Consider the following 17,007-nt stretch of genomic DNA (forward strand, 5'->3'; position numbering starts at 1 on the left):
ATAATCTCTGTCTTCTCTAACCTTGTTCATACTAGCAAGATTATTGATTTTTATTAACCTCAAAAAAATGCCTTTAAGTTTTGTTCCTTCTTTTACTTATGAATTTTCTATTTTATTAACTTCTGCCTTTATACATGGTGTTTTCTTTCTTTACTTCTTAATATCTTAACAGTTTTATGAAGCAATGGTTGACACATAAACAGTGCAAACTTAAAAACAATAATCTGATCAATTTTAACAAATTTACCCAATAATGAAACTACCACAATCAAAGTCATAAACTGACCTCCATTTCCTAAGGTTTCCTTGGTAACTCCTCATGCCTTCCCACTTCCTCCTCAGGGAACTTATCCTTTACAGGTCTGCTGGTCTCCCTATTTCTTTCCTCACCGCCTGAACCCAGTACTTTCTGCTGTGTGTACTTCACTTCCCACTCTTTCTATTGCTATTTCTTATAATTCATTGATATTTTCCTCAACAGCTAATTTAATTCACCTGAGTAATTATGTGCATGCATGCTTATTGAGCATATGTATGTGATTTATATATATATATATATATATATAAAATGCATGAACACGGGTATTCGGGTGCAAACAACTGCACGCCCACATGCAGAAGCCAGGGAAGACATCAGTTGTATTCCTCTATCACTCTCTGCCTTACTGCCTTGAAATCTGTCTCTTACTGAACCAGAAACTCACTGCTTCAGCTAGGCAGGCAGGCCACAGAACTCTTAGGATCTGCCTGCCTCCACTTCCAAATGCCAGGATTATAAATACATGCAGCTATGCTCAGCTTTTTTACATGGCTGCTGGAGATTCACGCAGGCTGAAACTTTTTAAATTGTTGACTGACAACACAAAGTACTTGTGGGAATACTGTATTCTTTAACAATGACATTTGCATTTTTTAAAAAGCTACCTTCCCTTCAACACGGGCTTCATTATGTAAAAATGGAAGTGGGATTATATAGATCACTTTCAGGGTACAGCTCCTTATTATTATGGTGTCAGATTCATCTTCACTGCTGCCTGCAGCATTAGTCTGGTCTCCTTGATTGCTAAGTAGTACTCTTTACACAGCTATACCACAGCTGCCTATTTGTCTGTTGGAAAAATGGTTTGGGTGTTTCTATTTGGGGATTATTTACAAATAAAGATACTATGAACTTCTATCTGCAAGTTATTTGCTAAGTGTATGCTTTCAGCTCATAGCTAGGAATAGAACTGTTTGGTCATATAGCAAGTCTATGTTTTAATTTATAAGATTACCAAATTACTTCAGAAGTGTTTTGCCATTTTGCATTCTTGTCAGCAATGGATAAGTCTTCCATTGCTGTGCATTCTTTGCAGCCCTTGGTATTTAGTTTACATTTTACCCATCCAAATTTGTACATAAATATATCTCATTGTGCTTTAGTTTACACTTCCCCAATGACTAATGACATTGAGCATACTGTCACATTATATCCTCCTAAACAAAGCATTTACTTGATTCCTTGCCTGTTTTACATTAGCGTGTCCTATGAAGTTTGAGTTTTGAGAACTCTTCACATGCTCAGGACAAAAGTCCTCTAGAAGGTATATGTTTTGCTAATATTCTCTTACAATGTTTTCCAGGTAGTACATAATTTTAAAGCTCTTAACCCCAATCTTATGCTCATGATTATTACTCTTCATTTGACATAAACCACTTTCAGTCCTTCATCTGTGCTCTCCCTCTGCCTACAATACACTTTCCTCCACTTTGTCCACATAACATATTGACTCATATGTCATACTCTGGTCCTCTCTGAAATCTGTTCTGGCCAATCCCACAACCCTACTCACTCCCCTTCCAGTTTTTCTCAAAACACCAATTGAAACTGCTTCCTTTTCAGCATCCTCACAGAACTCCGTGTGTATGCCTAGAAGAAAAAAATTATTTCACTGTAGAAAGTATGTATTCTAGGATCAGTCAAAGACTGAATCCCTGATTTGGAAAGCCTCTAAACTTCAATTTACTCACTGTGACAAGGGTAAGAACGTGTTCCTTATTGTATTGTACTAACAGTGCGAACTAGACACTGTAGCATAGTGATTGGTATGAAAAAGAGTGCATGTGTGCATGTGTGTACATGGAAGTTATGAATGAGTGAATGAATAATAACTTTTATTTCTTTTACTTCTAGCCTTCTAGCTCAGCACAGATCAAGAAACTCTTCTACCATAAATGAACAAAATTTGGTAATATAAATTAATGACTTGCATGCTTTTTCTTTATCCTGACTCATTCCTTATTGGTAGGATCAATCTTTTCAGTATTTGGGTTCTGGTTCAATGAGTGAGAAAAGTAACTTTATAGTATCAGAATGTCATCCAACTGTATATTTACTTTATTGTAAATAATGGTAAACAGCGGTCAACAAATAGTTTTACATTCCTTTAAAAAAATAAAAAGTCCTCTACATAAGGTCTGTCCTACTCACATATATCTCTATATGTTAGCACATTATTACACACAAACTGATCAACAAATGTCTGTGATGAAATGGACTTACCCAATTACATGAAAGACTTTTATAACTTTCAGCAATTGTTAAATATGGATCTCCTAATTTATTAACTGCTAATTATGAGACTTTGGAGAAGTAAAAAATTACTACTAAAGCCACAACTATGTACATTTACTCCTTTAAAGGGGAAAATTTGTCATGAAAGAAAATAAATATTAGTAAAAGAAAAGGCCTTGAAAAATACAAAAAAATAAAGATATTAGATAAAATTTCTGGCCGGGCGGTGGTGGCGCACGCCTTTAATCCCAGCACTCGGGAGGCAGAGCCAGGCGGATCTCTGTGAGTTCGAGGCCAGCCTGGACTACTAAGTGAGTCCCAGGAAAGGTGCAAAGCTACACAGAGAAACCCTGTCTCGAAGAAAAAAAAAAAATTTCTATTATTCTGATTGTTGTCTTGCTTGAAAGATAACAAATGTTGACATGATGAGTAAATTTCTCAAAAGACCAATGTTAAATAAAGTAAAATTTACAGACTTCTAACAAAACAACAATCAAACTGGTAACAGTAGGGAGTACGAATGAGGAAAGAGGAAGACAGTTATTTCTTCTATATTTCCCTATTTAAAATGAGCACAGATTTTAAAATGCGAATCAATTAGAAAAATATCACATCTGAGCAAAAATCCAAAGAAGCTGTTATCATTATGCTGAAAGGTATCTATACATCCCTGCTCACTGTAGCATCACTCACAGTAGCAAAGAAATGAAAGTAACCTAAATGCCAACAGGGTATTATTTAATGGGGTATATGTATGTATGTATGTAATAGAATACTATTCATCCTTAAGTGTGGTGGTATTGTGTTCCCCAAAATATTGTGCACCCTAGTAAACTTATCTGGGGTCAGAGAACAGAACAGCCACTAGATATAGAGGCCAGAATATAGTGGCACACACGCCTTTAATCCTATCACTTGGGAGGCAGAGATCCATCTGGATCTCTGTGAGTTTAAAGCCAGGCATGGTGACTCACGCCTTTAAGCCCACGAAGTGAGCCTTTAATCCCAGGAAGGGATGGCAGAAAGCAAAAAGGTATATAAGGCATGAAAACCAGGAAGCCTGGTTAAGCTTTTAGGCTTCTAGCAGCAGTTCAGCTGAGATTCATTTTGGATGAAGACTCAGAGGCTTCCAGTCTGAGGAAATAGGATCAGCTGAGAAGTTGGCGAGGTGCGGTGGCTGTGGCTTGTTCTGCTCCTCTGATCTTCTAGCATTCACCCCAATACCTGGCTCTGGGTTTGTTTTTATTAATAAGAACTTTTAAGATTTGTGCTACACTTAAGAACAAAATTCTGTCATTTGCAACCATAAAAACTAGCTAAATAAAGTATGCATAATATTGCTTATATGTGAAATTTAAGAAAGAAAACTGCATAGAAGCAGACAGTAGAATGGTGGTTACTACAGTCTAGGAGAAAATTAAGGCTGAGGAAAGAGTCAGGGTAAGGAAAGGGGAACTGGTACTGGAGAGATAGCTTAGTGGTTAAGAGCACTGACTGCTCTTCCAGAGGTCCTGAATTCAATTCCCAGCACCCATGTGGTGGTTCACAACCATCCGTAATGAGATATGGTGCCCTCTTCTGGTCTGCAGAACACTGTATACATAATAAACAAATAATTTTAAAAAATAAATCTAGGAAAGGGGAACTGTCAGTCAAAGGAGCAAAGGTTCAATCAGGTGGGAAGAATAATCTATTGCAAATTATGATGAATATAGTTAATAATGCATTTCACATTTCAAAATTGCTTTTAAAAGTGAATTTTACATTTTCCTAACACATATTGATGATATTAATTAACCTGATTTGCTCATTCTACAATGTATATATGAACAGACATATCACATTACACCTCATGCACACATATTCATATATAAAAGAATAAATGTCAGTCAAGAGCATGAAGCTAGGTTAAAGATATATTTCAATGATATAAATAAATACTATGCATATTAAAATTACAGTTCAATTCAGTTTAGCAAAATGTGCTGCCAACTTAGATTTTCAAATGACTCTGTACTTTGGTAATACACAATAGCTGACACAGAGTTCACAATTTGAGCACAGGCCAACCCACAGTCACATACAACATACACTGCCTAGACGCCTCCAAAGTAAAATCTGTAACTGTATGCTCTATAGACTCTACAATATCTTCACAAGGTAAATAAGACAACCATGCTTCCCTTTTTACAATTACTAGTAACAACATCCTCCTCCCAAAAAACCTACTTGGTACTTATTATTCACAAAACATGTCTGAAGCTCTGGAGTGGTTAAGGCATTTGCCAAAGGTTACCTAGCTATTCTGATTCACAGGGTCGAGATAAAAACTGAAATTCACAGATTCTGGACAAAACTGGTTTATATAATGTGAACTACTTTTTCAGACTGAAAATGAATGTGGCAAACGCTTTAGATGTCTATATTTTTAAGCTCATTCTTTTAAACTAAAATGATATTCAATATAATAAACATAGCTTTTTAAAAATAAATTAAGGGGCTCAAGAGATGGCATAGCAGTTAAGAGCAGTTAAGGCTGCTCTTCCAGATGATGCTCTTCCAAAGGACCTGGGTTCAATTCCCAGAACCCACACGGCAACTCATAACTGCCTATAACTCCAGTTTCAGGGGATCCGACACCTTCACATAGACATACATGCAAAGAAAACAGGAACGCACATGAAGTAAAAATAAATAATCTATTTAAAAAGTAGATTAAAAGAGGATGGGCAGGAGAGACAAATGACTCAACTTGATAATAGATCTATTATTTTCTAATGCATTCCAGAAATAGAACTAAGGCCATGCTGAATGGATCTAGCAAACATACGTTTGTTCATAGCACTGACAGAACAAACTTTATTAAACAAATAACTGGCATAAAATCCTTTGCTAGATCCTGGACACACAATAATACATAAAAACCCCTACCCTCAATGATACCACAAGGATATTTTAGACAAGAAGTACTTTACAAAAGGATGAGTCCTTTAAAATACCTTTAAATTATTCAAGACTAGAAAAAAAAAAACTAGAAAGTTTTAGGTATGAAACTGAAGAAATAAACAGGACAGGAAAACCATTAACCAGTCAATACAGCTACCACTAGGTGTCACTCTGGTATAACTTTCTTAACTAATTTTAGCCTTATGTTTTAAATCTTGGTTCTATCTACCTGGTAATAACGCCAAAAAGGGTGGGGGGAGGCATTATCTTATTGATCAGCTCTTTTCTATAGAAAAATTAACATTTATTCAATTCCTGAAAACAGTAAGACATTCTATAACAATTATATTCAGGTCACAAAAATTACAGTGTCTATTTTCAAATGTCCTATTATGGGTAAGCTAATCTATATAAACACACACCCCTACACTCTTTTTATGCAGCCAATCATTTCCTCAATAGGTATGGCTGTGCCATACTATGAATGGAGAAAAAAATTTTAAAATTAGACCTTTTCTTCTAAGATTAAGAAGTTAACACTCAGAAGGGAAACCTTAAACACAAAGAAAGAATTGCTCTTTAAGATCCACTTTTTAAAGTATTCAAATTACTCCATCCACGGAGGTTAAGAATGGCATCACAGAGGAGATTTCACACAAGATCCTTAAGCCTAAAATGGAGGTTTCCAGGAAAGTAAAACAAATACAATGTGAGGGACGGGAAGTAACTTAAACGCACACCAAGAGATTTGTGATTTAGAAAAAGTACACTAGGCTGAATATGGAAACTACAAGCAAGGAAAAGGAACATACGTAATTACATAGAGAAATTATTTTAGTTACATATGAGAGAAACCAACTCCTGAACTGTAACAAAGGAGGTGCAAAAAGAGATTCAAACAGTAAATGGCAGAACGTGTCAAGTTTAGCAAATCAAATGCAGTGAAAAAATAAGTCCTAAATATTATCTACTAGTGTGCCTTGCATATTTATGCCAAAAGTAGCAAAGAGAAGGTTCATGACATGAGTCCTGACTGGCATCTATTTAATTGTGAGAGAATAACTGTGATACAGAACAAATATAACTAGACTATGAAGAGATACATGAGTAATACATATCACATAGTAACAATATTTACCTTATAAAGCATTTTGAATTAATTAGAGTAGGTGAATGTAACAATAATAATTAAAGAAATAAAGGTCATGAACTAAAAGAGAGAGCAGAGGGAACATGGGAGGAGATGGAGAGAAAGAGAAAAGGTGACAATAACCTAAGCAAAGTACTCGTGTATGAAATTCTCGAAAATATAAAATTTTTAACTAAAGATACTCAAGAAGCAGAGCTTTTAAGGGGTAATTTAGTCAACAAAGGCCCCACTTCTGTGAAAGAGATTATTATTAAAGTGCTTAACAAAGACACTCCATTCCTTTTGCCTTTTCTGCCTTCTGTGATGTAAGGTCATGGTACTCATCACCTCCAGAGAATACATAAAGTTCCATCCTAGAAGCAGACAGAAAGCATCACTAAACTGTGAACCCACCAGTGCCTTAATCTTAAGATTTCCCAGCAGAAATATGAGAAAATTAATTTTAACGTTCTTCACAAAAATTAATTATGCTTATCTGATTGCAGCAGTACAAAACAGATACAACGGAATAAAAATGAGTGTGCTTTAGTTGCAGGATTGGTATACAATGTACTCAATAATTACAATATTTTTTGAAGCTCCTAGGTGTTTAGTTTACAGTAATCCTAAAACAGTGTATTTATAGAACTGTGAATGTAGCTTGGCAGTTAAGTGCTTGTCAAGTATGTACAAGTATGCCTTAGAGTAATGCTTTGTATTGGCAAAAACACGCAACGAAAGGGAGTTCAAATAGTATATCAAAAATTATTCTTGAACTTACCTTAATCTCACCACAATATATATTCAAATTAGAGTACAATAACCTGTACAAGAAAGTATTCAATTCAATGTGCTTTTTTTTTCCCTTCTTGTTGATAGTCAACTCAAAAGAAAGTAACTATGTAAACTTGGCATTTGCCTACTGTATGATTCACTTATGAACGCTTTCTGAAGGTAATTCTTACCAACAGTACAGCTGTCTTCAAGCACCACATCAACGTTCCTATCTCTGTACTCCACTCTGAAGTCCAGCATTCGAGGCTGCCTTTCCACAATCTGCCTGGATGGCATTACAGGTCGGAACGCTGACGAGGAGGGGGTTGGAGCTGGAGCAGGGTGACTTGCTGGATCAAACGTGGGTCCTGGCATGGTCTCACCTCCAAAGTCACTAAAATGTTGACAGGAAAGAAAAATTATCACTAGTTCATTACACAATGCCATCAAGGATCTTCTCCACCGGCTTGCATGTTCTTCCTATCAATTTGCCTACACTTGTGGTAAAGCCAAGTTCTATTTCTTCTAATAAATCCTTAGCAATGGCCAACAGTCACATTGTTTTCTCTCCCATCCTCACCTATCTACTCTAATATCTTATATCATTTACAACTGGATTTTTGCCTTATGTTGCCATGTTAGTCAAACATCATTTTAAAATGAGAATTTTAGTGTCTTAGGCTGATGAGATGGCTCAGTGGGTAGGAAGGAGCTCTTGATATCAGACCTGATGAACTGTTTCATCCCAAGAACATATGATAGAAGAAGAGAACCAACCCCTCCAAGTTGTCCTTCGGTCTACACATACACACACACACACACACACACACACACACACACACACACACACACTTTTTTCAAAAATTTAAGTGTACTTTCTAGTCACTCTCAATAAATCATTATTTGACTTGCTACTTCTATTTTCAACAAAAAAACTACTTTGCAACTTCTTTAAATTTTAATTCTTCTACCTCACTCCTAGTTTTAAAAGATGAATTTTTGTTAAGAAAATAGAAGCCATCAAAGAGACTTTTCTTAATACTGAATCCCCAATCTAACCCACATACATGCTTTCACTCTGTTCTTACAAAATAGAGGGGACATATTTCTCCCTATGTGTGCATAATCTACTCAGTTTTACTCTAGAGATTACCCCCTGACTTCCTTTATAATATCTTTGTCACTTTAGTATATAATTTTAATTTGTTCAATCTTTTCTTTCTTAACAAAAACTGACTAAGGTGATGAAATCGATGACGAACACTGGGAGAGCTAATAACAAGGACTGTAAGAGTGCTCCTTCTGACTCTGTTGGAGAGGTTACAGAGGAAAACAGCAACCTCAGTTTTTAGTGTTCCGCTGAAATCATAAAAGTACAAAGTTCTGAATATGGCCCTTTATAAAGAGTTTATTATTTCTTCTAATAACAGGTATGACCTTGCTGAGAATGAGTTCAATTAATTTGGGAAACAACAGAATTACATTGGAAGTTGAACATGCATATTTTCTAAATCTCTTGTGAAAGCTAAGGTACTATTTTAGAAAGAATGAGAACCCAAAAAATAGAATAAAGATACCTTGCAGACTCATATAAAAGAATCTTAAACCCTGAAATCTCTGAGTCTTTTTTATGCTCATACTCCCATGACTAAGTCCAAATAACTTCCTTTTTTATTAATTTATTTATTCTATGTATTTTCACATCATGTATCTTGATTCTATTCATTTCCCATCCCTCCGCTCCTGCAGCCCACCCATCCTCCCATCCCGAATAAAACAAAATTCAAGAGAAAAAAAAATGAAGAAAATAACATGAGAAAATTAAAAAGGGGGGAAGGAATTAAAAATCTCATCATGGAAGCTGTAGTGTGACCCAAGTCACACCATATACTCCTTAGTCCATACATCTCTACTTGCAAGCATTCACTGCAAAGAGTCATTGGTCTGGTTCAAGGCCCCTGTTCTCCAGTACACATTCGATGTTTGGGCCCCCATTAGGACTCTTCCTGGACATCCTGCCACAACACAGTGCACCAAATAACTTCTAACTGCTTGGAACTTCTTGTAAGTCTCTTCCTTAGGGTAGTTATCTTGAAAAGGAAGTCCTATTTCCAACAAAAACCCTTAAAGTCCCTTGCTGCCTCTAAAATCAGATCAACACATACTCTAAAGGAACAAGTAAAAGGTTTTAACTAAGAGATTATTTATATCTAAAGCAACTGTAACTTTGAAAATTCTATCAGCTAAATCCTGGGGATAGAAATAATATTAAGTATGTTAAACTCAAATAATTTGCATAAGGAAAAACAACAATTTAGCTTGAGTAGCTGTAAATACCTCTAACAGTCTGCTCACAGACTGGAAAAAAATATTATTCTCAAAAAAATATGCACACAGTAAGGGTGTGATGTCCAAATCTGCCTAGCATATTATGAAAGAGTCTCAAAGAGTGAAAGAAACAAGTGTGCTACAATGGATAGATACACGTAACTGGGTAGAGATAGCTCTGGCTTTCCTACTTTTTCTCTGAAGTCCCCCTCCCTCTTCCACCAAGTAAAAGGGTAGGTGAACCATCTGATAACCTCCATTACAAAAGTCATAGCTTTGTCTCTTCCTCTTCTCAGCACCTGAGGCAAGCTTCCTCTAGGCAGCTTGATTACCTATACCGTTGCTTTTCTCTTAGAAGTCTAGTAAGTCCTCAAGATAAAAAAAAAAAAAGTATGCGTGTGTGTGTGTGTGTGTGTGTGTGTGTGTGTGTGTGTGTGTGTGCAACTTGTAGACAACCTAAAGCTATTAACAAATAATTGTGCATATATTTTTATTCTCTATGATTAATTTGCAAAGCACCATGACAAGTATAGAGTACACAGCACCTGTACTTCATTTTCTTAAAATTTACATCAATTAGCCCGCTCAGTGTCGTAACAGACTGTTCTGAAGAGCTTCTAGTAACCTAAACAGTACACAGAACAGCATTGCACTGTTGATAGTGAGTAATGACCTAAAGAACAGAACTGCTGGTAACTCAAAATTCTGATTCAACACACAGGTGCTGAAGATCAACAGATACATGCATTACAAAAATGAAGGGAGTGAGCAAGAGCAAGTATATACTGCTCAGTGATGGAGCACGTCTCATGCAAGAGGTCCTAGGTTCAATCCTCAATATTTGAGGGGAGGGAAAAAAAAAATCAGTCCTTCCACCTTGGTGATGTTTCTAGAGTCCAATAGTAAAAAACAAGCCAAAGGCCTACTGCTATGCTTTGCATTTTCCATCCACAACTAATTAACAGGGAAAGAAATCACTTAGACTGGAAGGAGAAAAATTAGATACATAAAACATACTGGAGCAAAACAAAACCAGACTGCTACAACACTACAGTCTGAATAAAAGATACATGTGAAAAGCTGCAGTGACAGAAAGGGTGCCAATGTGTAAAAGCTGAGGCTGCTCACAGGTTAGCCACTCAGAGATAACCTAACATACAAATCTTTGTTGAATCATGTGCAATACAAGGTTAATGTTTTGTCAAGAACATGAAAATATTTGATTCTAAGATGAATGTTCTTCACATCCTACTCGCTGAAGAAAAGGCTCTTAATACAGTGACAAGACACTGGTTAATTAGCTCTTTTCCACTTTCTGTCTGGGGTTACTCATATATAATGAGGTCATGACAAGAAGGGTAGTAAAGTGTGAGCACAGCTAAAGCTGAACCTGGAGAGAAGAGACTAATATCAAGGCCATAATACACAAGAATCTTATAACTGATTAGTAATAGGTAACATCTGTCTTCAATGAAAAAGACTCTTTGGAATATAAATTGTCGTGAGGCGGCAGTGGCGCACACCTTTAATCCCAGCACTCGGGAGGCAGAGCCAGGCAGATCTCTGTGAGTTCAAGGCCAGCATGGTCTACAGAGTGAGATTCAGGACAGGAATGAAAACAATACAGAGAAACCCTGTCTCTCTAGCTAGAGAGTTTTCTCTCCGGGTCCCACCAAGCCCTGGCAATCCGACAGCCCACTTATAAAATAATCACTCAGACGCTTATATATAAACTGTATGGCCGTGGTAGGCTTCTTGCTAACTGTTCTTATATCTTAAATTAACCCGTTTCTACTAATCTATAAGTTGACACATGGCTTGTGGCTCACCGGTATCTTTATATGTTGCTTGTCATGGCAGAGGCTGGCAGCATCTCTCTGCCTCAGCCTTCTACTTCCCAGAATTCTCTTCTCTGCTTGTCCCGCCTATACTTCCTGCCTGGCTACTGGCCAATCAGTGTTTTATTAATAATCAATCAGAGCAACACATTTGACATACAGAACATCCCACAGCATGTCTCAAAAAAAAAGGTAATATAAATTGTCTTCCTTGACGTCAATGATGGTTCCAGTATCACCATTCATAAGTTTAGCAAACACTTTATCTATCTATCTATGGTTTCCCACATACAGTATGTCTAAGGAACTCATTTCCACAGCAGAGGAATTGCAGCAATGAGCTCATGTATGAATGTGATTGTCTTCTCTTAGTTAGCTTAAAAGAACAGTGACTTTCTAAACACTCAATTGATAGAGGATACAAGATACGACCTTCAAATTGAAGGCTCCCTCTTAAAGAATATGGCATATTCTTTACATTAGTGACAAAAATACCATACTTATCAAACTACCAGAAAATATGTTATAGGAACTGAGCAGTGGTTGAGCAGTGGTTGTAGTTATTTGACTATGTCCAGTAAATTTTTGTTTTCTGCAATTTAGACTATGGTGATTCAGAGATTGCAGATCTCAGAGGTATATACTGTTTTCATAACACTTCTACTGAATCAGAAATTCAGAATATCAGCTGGTACTGAACCACCAGTAATGGAGAGGTATTAGCTAGAGTTATCACTATTACCAATCCTGATTACCAAGGAAAAATCCTTGGGTTAGTATTACACAGCTGATGCTGTTTGCAGCCCAAAAGACTTCATGGACTATGTCCAGTTAAGAGTTACTGGAAATTTACAACTAATAAAAAACAGATTCATTAAGGATATTGATTTTTCAAAAATGAAAGTTTGTGATGTTCTACCAGGTAAAAAATATTAAAAACTAATGATGTTGGCTAAAAATAAGGAACACAGACTAAAGGAAAAGAAAAAAAACTAATAATAGCAACTACAGTTTTATGACCATTAACAAAATTCAGGCCTTTAGTAGCCCAAGCACATGTGTGCGCACACGCATCCACACATTCTTCTTTCAGTCTGAACATTAATGCTATCAATAAGAACCTACCAGGAGCAAGTATACCAATAATACTACTCACTTTATTGTAATATCATTCACAAAAGTCAGTTTTTTTGTGTTCTTAATTTTTTAATTGTACATGGGAGTGTGTTAGCGTCTTTGTTGCTGCTGTGATAAAATACCCTGACAAGCACAATTTAAGGGAGAAAGGGTTTATTTTAGCTCCTAGGTCCAAGCTGCAGGCTATCACAGCAAGGAAGTCAAGGCAACAGGAGCCTGAGGGAACTATTCCTATCACATTCATAATACAGAACAGAGAACAATGAATTAAGCATGCATTCCTATGCACAGCTCACCTTCACTGCTCTTAGTTCAGAATCCTCCTCCTAGGGAACAGTGCTGCTCATTTTTAGACTGGATCTTCTTAGATCATTTAATATAATCAAAATAATATCCTACAGAAATTCTCAGAGGCTAAACTCAATGGAGATAATCAAAGGTGTACCCAGAGGCTTGCTTTCCAAGTACCAAGGTAGCAAACAATAGTATCCACACAGTGTGCATGTGTTTGTGTAGATACACATGCCACAGTGCCTCTGTGGAGGTCAGAAGACACTTTGTACAATCAGCTCTCTCTTCCACCTTCAGGTAGGTTGCCAGCTGTTTCCCCAGCCCCTTTGTGTTTCTTCTCATTCACACGATTTTTCAATCTGTTTTGTCTTAGTATCTACTGTTTGCTCTTTCAACCTCCTCCCCATCTTTATAGTTGACTCCCTACATGAAACTCTCTCAATTTTACATGGTTGAAATCCTCCATCCAGTATTTTTGGTTATTGATCCTTAACAAACATGTCTCAAAAATATTTTTCTTTCATTTTTAAAATAACCAACATATCATTTGACTTCCTCCACTATACTTTTCCTTTTTGGGTTCTTTTGCTTTGAGGGAGGATTTGGTTGGTTGGTTGGTTGGTTGGTTTTTTGAGACCACTATACTTTTCTAATTAAAAATTATTTTAAAAAAATAATAAAGGCACTAGAAAAAGGTGGAACTGTGGGTAAAACCTAAAAATTTAGAAAGGACAAAAAGAAAAGACAATATTAGGTAATGAGGAAAAATGAGAATAGGCAAAAAGATCCATGAATCATGAAAGGATAAAAAGCTACTATTTTTTCTAGTTTTGACTCCATCATAGTTTTGTTTTTTTAATAGCTGATAGGTAAATTCAGCTTTCTGTGTATTGAAGAAGCAAGAACCATCTTTGCCTCCCAAAAGAATTGAATATATGTTTTTGAGGGAAGAATAGTGAAAGTTGGGCTTTCTTTTTTAACTCCATTGATCGATAGCAGAAGAGGAATTGGACATGACCAGTCACTGAATATGTTTGTCACATTGACCCATTTAGAGAAAGGTTTTCTCTTTAATGTGTTCTTGGGGGAGAGGTTTTATAACCTGAATATTTCCCCTTATTCTACTGCTTACAACTATATCAATCATTGTTATAGTATTACTAAATAGGTAAAATATAGTTATACATAAAATAAAATATGGTTGAAACAAAGAAGAGACATTTTAAGAGACATTGATGGGGGGATCTATTTCAGGTCTAAATCTCAGCCAGAGGAGTGCTCAGCTTTCTCTACAAAGCACTCAGGCTCCAGGAGGTAGTAAGAAAAAGGCTAATAGGAACTCTGCATTTGCTTATTATTCCAACTTTCAGAAGTTCAATCCATGGCAAAGTCTCTGGGTACGCCTCTCAAATAAAACCACATTTGTTTTCAAGACAAATTTATAAATCAATTCAGATTGTTTTAATGGACATTTTACTAAACCAGAATACCTGGGCACTTATACATTCTGAAGGTTTAACATTATATATTCTAAAAGAGTAACACTCAAGATTTGAAAATAAACCTGTCTTTCCTAAATGTGATTATGCTAAGCAATAAACAATGAGTATACTACATACTTTTATGGGTCATGAAATAAGTAACTGATAAATAAATGCTCTTCCCTAGTATAAGTAATTAAATACTTCCTTCTTAAAAAAAATTGTCGCCGGGCGGTGGTGGCGCACGCCTTTAATCCCAGCACTCGGGAGGCAGAGCCAGGCGGATCTCTGTGAGTTCGAGGCCAGCCTGGTCTACAGAGTGAGATCCAGGAAAGGCGCAAAGCTACACAGAGAAACCCTGTCTCGAAAAACCAAAAAAAAAAAAAAAAAAAAAAAAAAAAAAAAAAAAAAAAAAAAAAAAAAAAAAAAAAAAAAAAATTGTCTCTGGAAATAGCATATGAGGTGCTGCACAACATTCTCAATAAACTATTTAGAATACCCGATATCCATGTACAAACTTGATGTTCACTTACAAGAGAATGAGTAACTGCGTAAGTCACAATCATTAAAAACACACTGTGGCCGGGCGGTGGTGGCGCACGCCTTTAATCCCAGCACTCGGGAGGCAGAGCCAGGTGGATCTCTGTGAGTTCGAGGCCAGCCTGGGCTACCAAGTGAGTTCCAGAAAGGCGCAAAGCTACACAGAGAAACCCTGTCTCGAAAAAACCAAAAAAAAAAAAAAAAAAAAAAAAAACACACTGTGGTATCTGTATGTTACCCTATTAAGACAGTCCAAGAAGAAAGGTCAAAGGACATGCTGACCCAGAAGATACTCCCTACTCCAGCAACATCATTCTGAACCATCTGGGTCAAGTCACTTATTAGCCTTAACTATGAATCAGGGATAAAAGTTTCTATCTTTATTAGTATGTAACTAAAATGACTGTAAAAATATATTTGGGAGACAAAGATATTATATACATGTGCTGAATTTCAACTTTCTTACCCAAAGGAAAATATCTTAAAACACAAGTTATGACAGATCATGCTTACTGATTTCCAGAAAAAAGAACAATAAAGAAAGGGCATAACTTTTTTTTAAATTTCCCTTTCTAATTTTTAAGTGTTACTGATTGATTGAGTGAGCGAGTGAGCATGCGTGCGTGCGTGCGTGCATGCATGCATGCATGTGTGCGTGCGTGTGTGTATCCAACAGATCAAGTGGAGGTCAGTGGACAAAGTGTGGAAGCTGGTCCTCTCTTTCCACTACGAGGGTTCCAAGAATCAAACTCCAAAAAGTTTTATAACCTCTGGCCAAAAGAATTACATCTACCAGTGTAACTTCTGTATCTCATGATAGTATCTTATAATATACAAATTTCAATATATATAAATAGAATAGATAATATGATGGTTATCTTAATTATCAACTTGACACGATCTAGAATCACCTAGAAAAAGATGTTCATTAAGAAACTGTCTAGATCAGGTTGGCCTGTGGGCATTGCTGTGAGGGACTATCTTGATTATGTTAACTGATGTGCGAGGATAGAAGTGAGCTAATAAGCCCTTTCTCCCGTAAGTTCTTTTGGTTGGGATATTTTATCTCAGCAAGAGATATAAACCTGAGATGCATAGAAATACTAAACTATTTGATTTTGCTCTTCTGTTAAAGTATAAACTAAGAGTCAGTTCTATATAAGCTATATTTACCTTAAATCAAAGACACAAAACCCTTTTAAGTGACTACATGCATATCTAGCACTGTGTCTTCTGCTTTTAGTGCTAACTATGGAAGAATTCAAGAAGGACTCTTTTATTTCCCTTTGTCAGCAGACACACAAGAGCTATTTTCAGTTATGTAAATTCACAGTGATTTTAAAACTAAAGAACACAGGAAGGAAACAGTTGAGAAATTTATTAGACACAACTTATTTTCTTACACAGGAATGATTCATTCTTCAGAAAGAAGCAAAGAAAGCTAATAAAACCCAACTCTGATCAAATTTAGACCCTAAATACTATAGTATTTACTAGAGGATACTAAATTTCTCATCACAAAAAAAAAAAAGCAAAAAACGTCGTCTGTAACAAGAGAGGTGGAAGATTTGCAGGGAAAAAGGATGTCTGCAGTTACCACAGCAATGCTCTGAAGTCCAGTATGTCATCTTCAGCGCTCACTGAGGAAACAGTGGCACAGAATGCAGTAACAGCACTTAGTCAAGATGACACTGGAGTGCTACTCAGTAGTCTACAACTTTCTAAACCAAATTTATAAAAGTGAACAATCAGGGGCTGGAGAGATGGCTCAGAGGTTAAGAGCACTGACTGTTCTTCCAGAGGTCCTGAGTTCAATTCCCAGCAACCACATAGTGGCTCACAACCATCTGTAACCAGATCTGGTGCCCTCTTCTGGCGTGCAGTCATATATGCTGTATACATAATAAATAAATCTTAAAAAAAAAAAAAAAAAAAAAAAAAAAAAAAAAAAAAAAAGTGAACAATCAGACTGCAACCCACAGAACCATG

General features: G+C 36.3%; 1 protein-coding gene across 1 annotated transcript in view; it reads right to left on the reverse strand.

Annotated features, from left to right (window-relative positions):
* Positions 1–17,007, reverse strand: part of Faf1 (Fas associated factor 1) — a 347,836-nt gene that overhangs the window by 251,491 nt on the left and 79,338 nt on the right. The window contains exon 4 of the mRNA XM_052715293.1: positions 7,595–7,797. Coding sequence (XP_052571253.1) covers positions 7,595–7,797 — 203 coding nt within the window. The remainder of the gene's footprint in view (positions 1–7,594; positions 7,798–17,007) is intronic.

This window comes from Peromyscus californicus, unplaced genomic scaffold, assembly GCF_007827085.1.
Source record: "Peromyscus californicus insignis strain IS unplaced genomic scaffold, ASM782708v3 Scaffold_5__1_contigs__length_169319896, whole genome shotgun sequence".
NCBI lineage: Eukaryota > Metazoa > Chordata > Mammalia > Rodentia > Cricetidae > Peromyscus > Peromyscus californicus.